At 51.8% G+C, this 8,702-nt stretch overlaps 1 protein-coding gene across 2 annotated transcripts; it reads right to left on the bottom strand.

Moving 5' to 3' along the window:
• Positions 1–463: 463 nt before the first annotated feature.
• Positions 464–2,956, bottom strand: LOC117588616 (segmentation protein Runt). 2 transcript variants are annotated; one of them, XM_034280026.1, is made up of 2 exons: positions 1,829–2,956; positions 464–1,542 (listed from the first exon to the last, which is right to left on the bottom strand). In XM_034280026.1, the coding sequence occupies exons 1-2, from the start codon at positions 2,544–2,546 to the stop codon at positions 599–601; spliced, it is 1,662 nt and encodes a 553-aa protein (XP_034135917.1). In that variant the 5' UTR covers positions 2,547–2,956; the 3' UTR covers positions 464–598. The 2 variants fall into 2 exon arrangements, with proteins under 2 accessions (XP_034135917.1, XP_034135918.1); XM_034280027.1 differs by having other exon boundaries at positions 1,838–2,956.
• Positions 2,957–8,702: the final 5,746 nt, after the last annotated feature.

The raw sequence follows: 8,702 nt of genomic DNA, 5'->3' as shown, positions 1-8,702 counted from the left end.
TGTTTCTTGGGATGAGTCGTTAAGAATTGAACTAAAGTTTTCCTTTCTCTATCGCTAAGTTACTTTTTATCGTTCTTTGCATTTGTTCGGCTTTGGGTTTTGGTTTTGCGTTTTGCTTTTGCGTTTTGCGTTTTGCGTTTGCTTTTCAACAGAGTTTTCGCTTAAGATCTTGTCGCTGGAAGATCTCGGGGAAATTCTTTGCTTTCTTGTTGTTTTTGGTTGTGCAACACCAGTCTGCCAGTCGGTTGGTTTCACGAACTCGGCCTACGATTTTATGAATCGAGCATAAAACTACGTCGGAGCTCGATGCGCCAACTTTCCTCTGTCTGTTGATGTCGGTGATCCTGGTTCTGGTTTCTGGTTTCTGATTTCTGGGTTCCGCTTCCTCCTCCGTTTGCCCGCCGGAGGCCTGCCGTTGACTGCTGTGGGCGTGGTCTAACTTACATCACTATATCACAATTTTTTTGCTTGCCGCTCTGCGCTGCTTCTCCTCTCCCATCCACTGCCCTGTTCACTCCACTCCACTCCACTCCAGTCACATGTTCGTATCACTTTTGTCGTGGATCCTGAGAGGGATCCACCTTCCTGCTGCCACCACTTAGTAGGGCCTCCACACGGTCTTCTGCTGGACAGCGGAATTCTTCAGCTTGGTGGCCGCCGGCAGCGTGGTCTCCGGCGATGCCTGTCGGGTGGTGGCAGCCGCCGCCGCACTCTCGTGGAAGAGGGGCTTGAGGGCGGAGGGCGCCTTGAGGTCGCAGCGCATGCGGAGGGGCACGGAGATGTGCTGGGCGAGCGGAGAGCTGCGGCTGGAGTCGATGGACTTGTCCAGGTCGTACTCTGACTTCACCACATCGATCTGCTCGTCATCGGAGTCGGCATCGGAGGCGGACTGCTCGTGGATGGAGCTCGTCTCGATGGAGGTGTTCAGCTTGAGGAGCACGTGCTGCTGAGTGGGCGAGGAGCTGGAGGGGCGCGACGAGGCCGGACTGATGTGGCTGATGCCGGTGGCGTCTCCGCCGTGGTGCAGGACAGCCGCTGCCGCATTGCGCGCGCGCAGACCCGCGGCGGCGGCAAAGTTGTACGGATGGAAGGCGTGAGGCGTGGACTTGGCATGGTGCTGCTGCTGCTGGGCTGCTGCCGCGGCGGCGGCGGCCACATGATTGAACGGGAACTGGGGCATGGCGTAGGCTGCGGCCGGAGCGGCTCCTGGCGGCGAGGGCATCATGGCAGCCGGTTGGCCAGCGGCCGTTGGGGCCCCGGACGGAGGCGGCGTGATCTGCGACACATGATGGTAGTCGGCGGGTCCCGCAGCACTGGCGCCGCCAGCCACACCACTGGAGGCCGCGTCTCTGGCGCTGGGCGACACAATGCTGGAGCTGCTCGAGGGCGAGGCCTTGGACAGGGCCGGATGGTGCACGGCTGCCTGAGCGGCGGCCTGGTGGCGGAAGTAGTCCGCATAGCCGTAGGTCATGTAGGCGGCATCCAGCCAGGCGGGGTTCAGCATGAAGGGGTTAAAGGCGCCAGGATGTGGATAGCCATAGCCTGGAAAGAGCAGAAAGCAAAGCAAAAAGTCAGTAAAGAAAACACAAGGCAAAAAGTAAAGTTTGTAAAAATGTCCAAAGGGAAGCGGCAGGATGGGAAGGATATTCGTTGGTGGCAGATCTCAACAGAGATGAAATGAAGTCAAAACAAAACCCGAAGGATCTTCGTTGTTGAATTAGAAACTGCTTTTAAAACCAAATGAAAGGAAGTTGTAGGTGTGGGAGTGGGAACTGGATTGGATTGGATTGGATTGAACTGAAAACGTAATGGAAACTAAAAAACTCACTTTGCTTACTTCTTGGCTCCCGCGGCCCGTCGACCGTCACCTTGATGGCCTTGCTGTAGCTGGCTATCTGCACTGGATATGTGGCGATTGTGATGGTCAGCGTGAAGGACTTGCCCCGACCGGAGCGTCCCACGAAGCGCAGATCATTGAACTTGGCCACCTGGTTCTTCATCGTGGTGGTGCAGTTGCGCAGCTCCCCGCAGTAGTTCTCATCGTTACCGCACTTGATCGACACCAGTGTGCCGTCGGGCACGTCGTCCAGGGCGATCACCTTGAAGGCACCCGGCAGCGACTTGTTGGAGCGCCAGTGGTTGGGCAGGGCGCTGCACAGGATCGAGGGTGAGCCGGTCTGGGCCAGCTCGCCGTGGTACTCCTGCAGCATCTCGTGTAGGCTGGCGAACATGTCCGTCATGGAGCTGGGCATTTTGGCGGAGTTGCCGCTGTTGTTCGCCGTGCTATTGGCGGTGCTGCTGCTGCTGCTGTTGGCGGTGGTGTTGGCGGTGGCACTGATGTCGGGCGTGGAGCTGCCGGTGCTGCTGCTGGCCGAGTGGGTGCTGGTGTTGGCCAGCGATGTGCTCTGTGCCATCGAGGAGGAGCCGCTCGAGCCGGAGTTTACCACAGCCGCCGCTGCGGCCGCTGCGGCTGCCGCTGCCAGCACTTGTGTGTGTGCCACAGCGGTGCTGTTGGCCACCATTGTGGGACCATTCGGTAGATGCATCTTATCTTTCGGTTGTTTCTCCAACAAAAAAAAAACTCTGCTCCTGCTGCCGCTTCTGCTGCTGCTGCTGCTGCTGCTGCGGTTGTAATCCAATGTTGTAATCCTTGTGTTTTGTTTTGTTGTGTTGTGTTCGTTGTACGGTACTTTGCACTGCACTTTCTTGCGAGCCGGCAATGTTGCCCGCTCTCGCAAAAACCGTTTTTCACTGGCAAAAAAAAGTTTCGTCGTTTTTGGCTTTGGGGTTTTAGTATTTGCTTAATGCTGCATTTAAGGAAATTGTTGTCTCAAGGCGAAAACTAAGACGCGACGGAGTGTGTGGTGTGTGTGTGTATAAACTCTCGAATCTCTTTCGCTCGATTCTCTTTTTTCTCAAGACTGTCTCTCTGGGGCGTTCTCGACACGGTAAAGTCGCTGAGTGAACTGATTCTCTGCTGCGATCGTTGCCAGTATTTAAAGTGGAATGCGCTTGTCGCCGTTGGCAGCGCTGCCCTCTGCCACGCAGCTCGCTCTCGCCCTCTCCTTCGCTCTCTTCCTACCTATCGCACCCTCTCGCTTGCACTACCTCCACCATGGCACGCCGCTCCGCTCCGCGCCGGCCTGCCTGTCTGACCTGCTCTTTCGCACATGCTGGCATTGTCCTGGCCCGTGTGGTTTGGTTGGTTCGCTCGCTTACCTATACACACAGCAACACGCTGGCCCACAGATACACGCACGCACACGGCCGCGCTCGGTCTAAGGGTGCAGGGAGCGGCGGCAGTCTGGAGACAAAAGGGGCAGGTATCAAGCAACCACCATTGCCGCAACAACAACCACAGTAAAAATTTTCCCATTTTTCCATTGCGGTATACAACTCGCGCACACACACACACACACACACACACAGCTGCAAACACACCACAGCAGAGGAAGGAGATGTCTGAGGCGTGTTGTTGCTGTTGCTGCCACTGCCACTGCCTCTGCTGCCGACTCTGCCACTGCCGCTTGTTACTTGTGGCCAGGGGCGCGCGGCCAAATAAAAAAAATGAAAAAGGCAAAGCAACAACCACATTGGAAGCAAAATAAAAATCTGCAAGAGAGGATGTACGAGCGAGAGAGAGAAAGGAAAATGCGCTCTTTCTCTCACTCCCCGAGCGAGAGAGAGAGAGAGAGAGTGAACGAGCAAGCCCAGACTGGAAAGCAACAAAAAATAAAAGAAAACAAAATCGCAACAAAGAAATGTGGGGGAAATAAAAATCAAACGAAGAAAAACTCAAAAAAATAAATGCAAAAAAGAAAAATCAGGAGAAAATGTTGTGCGCTCTCTTGCCATCCACTCTCTTTCTCTCTCTCTCTCTCTCTCTCTCTCTCTGTCTCTCTGTCGCTCTTTCGTTCGCCAGCCTGTTTGATTTGTGTGTCTCTTTCCGGCAACGGGCGGTCTGGGTGGCTGCTGGAAACAGTTTTTCCTTCGTTTTTCCTTTACGCACGCCACGCCATGCCACGGCCACGGCGGCCAAAGGAGCGCTCTCAGTCCGGCTGAGTTCCTTGCCCAACATGCAACAGTTCCTACTGCGCGCGTGTTGCTGGCACCCCGTCGTGGTGGTGTCCAGGGGCCTTGTGCGCTGTTGGAGGGGGGCCTATTGCCACAGAGGGTGGCACAGGTATGCATCGGTGTCTGTCTGCCAGGGACGGGAGCCCCGGAGGCTGTCAGGGGCGTACTCCTGCCAGTGTCTCTGGTCCTAAGGACTCAATTAGAGGGCGCACCGTCCATGTAGATCAGAAATACTTTAGTGCAAATGTATGTAGATCAATCATCATCTATAGATCATCGGGAAGGCAAATTATCCGCGAGGGTTTCAAATATATTAAAAGCAATCATTGATCCAATTGATCTTCAAATTTATTTGTGACACAAAACTTCCTTGGATAAAATTATTTTAACAAAGATAACAATCTACATGTTAATATCATAAATATGCAGATTTGTTTACTATTTTATAACCATTTACATATCTACTCTTTAGTCTCTTTAGTTGCAATTTGTTTAGTCATCGATCACTGCCCTTAAAAATCCTTCAAATTATACTAAATATTTGCTTAATGTTTAATTGATACTTTATCGATTCTTTGCAAATTGGTTTTATATTTTCAAATCTTGTTCATTTGCGGACAAGATCAAATTTCTGGCCCAACGTGAACCTCCGCCAACACCCATTGTTGTGCAATGTTTTCATATAATTCGATGCAATTTTCTCTTTATTCAAATCCCCAGCTTCGATCTCGGGTATCTGCGAATAGAGCCATCCGATCTGCAGATATCCAACTAACACACATTGTCGTGGCAATGTGTTCCTGAATACTATCTAAATTTACCTTAAACGATCTGCTGTGCACCAGCCCTGGCAGATTGCCCTAATCCTAATGCTGATCGGGGCGATTAGCCGGCGATTAGACATGTAAATATTTGTGTTCTTCAATGGCGCAATCGGGGCCTCTGTCGCAGATCGTTGATTGGATCATGTTCAGCTTAGGATCGAGTGCTGAGCTGATCTCTCATCCCTGATCGCATCCGATTCCATTCGATGGCAACGGAAGTGTCATACTTGGAATCGGAACTGCCCCTTCTCGGCAGGCGGACGCCTCTGTCTGCTGTGCCGGACAAATCAAATGCCTGGACATTCCACAAAAAATATCTGTGGAGCCCCAAAAGAACGTTAAAACGAGGCCAACGCGGTACAACCACAATGAGGAATTGCACTCTGGTGGCTTCCTCCTGGCGAAGGGAAGGAAGAGTGGCGAGTGGCGAGTGGGTGGTGATGCCGTGCTCCTCTGATGTGGTGTGGTTTGGTGTTTGGGGCAGCCACGAGTCAAGATGCTGCGGCTTCGGAGCCAACCAAAATGTCGCGATGTCGCTCTCTGTCTCTGTTTCTCTCTCCCACTCCCACTACCACTCTCTTTCTGTTTCTCTCTGTCAGCACACTTCCAATAAATCGCTGCCTTTCCCGGCAACAGCGGCGTCGACTCCTCTGCTTTTGTACGTGCGCGCCCGCTCGCTGTGAGGGCCAACAGCACAGACGACGGACTTGGCCACAGGTTACTTGCCAGCTTCAGCGTTGAGCGTTAGCGTGCGACAAGGACGCGCTGTCAGAGCGCGAATTTTCCAGCGAAACTGGGCAGCAGCTTCTGGTCATAGTCTGAGTCGAAGTCTGGGTTCCTTGTAGCATGTCCGGGGTGCTGGACCCCGCTGCGTTTTTCCTCGTTTTCCTCAATTTTCGTGGGCCCATTCAGCGCCCGCTGATCGATCGACGAGCGACGAGCGACGATCGACAGAAGCCGGAGAGCGCGCGCGTCCATCGCGACAGGAGGAAGGATCATGTCGCGATTGCGCTTCCTTCCACCTACCTGTATGTACCTCACGGCCTCTGCCATTACGCGCAGCTGTACCAGGAGCCCACTCCTACCCTTTTTTATGGATTTTTTGAACGCCCCACACTAAAGCAAAAAATTACTAAGTGATCGGTAAAACTTCGAGCAGGTATTGGCTGGTCCCAGGTCTCGAAACCACACCAAAGCGCAATCTCGCGACCTCCACGTAATCCTTTACTTACGAAAGTCAATCGCCGGGATTAGCCAGCACGCCCCGCAAATATTTTGGCCGATTAGCCGCCCCGCCATCGTAAACCCGTGCCGATCCGCGCACAAAAAATATCCCATAGTTTGCTACCTGTTTCTGGTAGGATTTCGCGTTTTATTTTTTGTGCATTTGGGGGAGAGAGGGCGGTCGGGATTAGACGGGTAGGTTCAGGGATCACCGCGAATGGATTAGCGGAGCAGTCGTTTAAGGTCTCGTTTTATTGGACTTTAATTGAAGCGATACAAGGCTCCGATGGGGAGTGGGAGCTGAAGCAAGAAGACGGTAGAGCTAAACGATTGATTGTCAGAGGACTTTGGACATATTATGATATCTGAAATCATCTTAAATGAAATCTCAAGATCAAATTGCATCGTCCATTACTTATCTTCAAGTTGCCAATTAATTAATTCATGTTTCGTACTGACGTTTGCGTAGACACTTTTAGGATCACTTTAAGGGATATTTGAACATAAAAAAAACACTTCTGCAAAGCGAATATGCTAATTCCATTGCATGATCTCGTTCAAGTTCTGCACAAAACTGAGGATCATCCACCATGAAACCCCATAAAGAGTGTTTATTTACCGCATGAAAGGTCGCATTGGGGAATGGCCTGACCCAAAGCAAAACCTCATCCCCCACAGGTCACACAGTGGCGATCCTCCCCTAGAGCAGAAAGAGTGCATGCCATAATGACACAGAGAGAACGCTCTTGATCCCACCCCAATCCAAGCGAGAGAGAGAGAGAGAGAAGCACAAGATCGCGTGTGCTCCGCCAACCAATGGAGGGATCGCCTCCACCAGTGCGTGATACGGGGTTGATTTATTAATAGAGCGGAGCGTATGGCCGCACTCGAGCGTGAAGAGAGTGATCGATGGATGTGCGTGAGAGAGAGAGAGAGAAGAGTGAGTGAGTGATCCGATGGCTCCGCCTCCCAGTTCCTCAACGCTCCGTTCAGCACAGTAGAGGAGTGCAGCAGCCACAGACCAGCACCGACCGCTGCCGCTAACGAGGCAACACTGATGGCATTTTCCAAAAAGAAAAAGAATCGTAGGAAAAACTCGTGGCGGCAGAGAGGAGCAACATCAATGGAAATTCCAGTGACGCAGGGGAACTGCCTCCACGTGTCCACCCACCTCCAACAGCTGTTGTTCCCCTCTGCGAGAGCCATTTTTTAAAACACCTCAATGCCGACTGCGCAGCCAGCGGGAGTAAAAGTAACAGAAACCGAGCAGAGGCAGTGGCAGTGGCAGAGCAGCGCTGCAGCACCAGCCAGGAACAGGAGCCAAAGCAGCGCAGCAGCAACCAAGCGACAGCGACGACGACGACGACGACGACGGTGACTGTGGCGTTGTGTAAGTGAATTGTGGTTTGTTGTTTTGGTTGGCGCTGCGTCGACGGCGGGCAGCAGAGCGACAGAGCGCGCGCGCTCCTTTTCAATTGTTTCACTCACCCCCGTCCTACGCCATCCTTAAACAGTATCCTGCAACTCTGTGAGTGAGTGAGAGCGAAAAAAAATTCTCACCACACCGCAGCAAACCAAACCACTCTCTCTCTTACCCCCACCTCCACCCACACACACACACACACACACACACACACATACACTCCACTGACACTGGAAAACGAGTGTTTGAGTGATTTTTTTTCGTTCGTTTTTTTGCTGTCTCTTTAGGGGGTGGTTTCGTGGTGGAATCGGCCAGGGTATGGTATGGGGGGAATGAGTGCGTTCCTTTGGTTATATTTTTGTTGTTGTTGTGTGTTTTATGCCTGCGTTTGCTTTGGTGTGCGTTTGCTGGTGTGGTGACACTCCCACAAAATTGTGTTTTTGGTTAGACGCGCCCCCCAGCCATTGGCTGCTCGTACGCCTCTGAAAGGATGGAAACGGTGCTGTGTGGAGAGGGTCAGGTCGGGTCCTACGGATGCGCTACCTCTTTTGTGGCACACTCCATCTCTTTTCCACACTTCCTTGCTTCTTACTCCATCCATCCATCGTCCTGTGGAGCAGCTGTTCCATCTTTTGGAACGTGTGTGGTGTGCCCTACATATTTTCGTAGGTCGTAGGACACATTTCTGTTTGTTCTTCTTTTCCATTTCCATTTCCTCCACATTCTTCTTCTGCTGTTCCTCGTGTTTATTTACTTTATAGCGATCCATAACCATTTTTTTGTTCATAGACGTTTTCTTTGCTGCTCGTGCCGCTTTCCCCTCTCTATCTCACGCCTCAAAGCAGAAAGCATTTCTCTTGGGCCCGCGACAATTAGCTGGAGAGGGAGAAGGATCTAGAGAGGGATCTCTGCAGCTGCCCAGCGTTGAAGTCCTAATGATCATTCTCTAACAATCGAGCTACATGTCATACACAATTTGTAACAAGAATTTCATAAAAAAGAAACGATCTCTAAAGATCGCTCTTTATATTGTTGATGTAGGTAGGGTCTTGTGGGAGGGGTGATCAGGAGGTGTGTTTTATATCCTGCCAAAACAAAGCCCAGTATGGTCATGTTTGTACATGTTTTACCTTTGAGCTGTTCAAAGGACACACTTT

This window comes from Drosophila guanche, unplaced genomic scaffold (assembly GCF_900245975.1).
Source record: "Drosophila guanche unplaced genomic scaffold, DGUA_6, whole genome shotgun sequence".
Classification (NCBI taxonomy): domain Eukaryota; kingdom Metazoa; phylum Arthropoda; class Insecta; order Diptera; family Drosophilidae; genus Drosophila; species Drosophila guanche.
The sequence above is the reverse complement of the archived record's forward strand: the minus strand, read 5'-3'. Positions and strand labels throughout refer to the sequence as shown.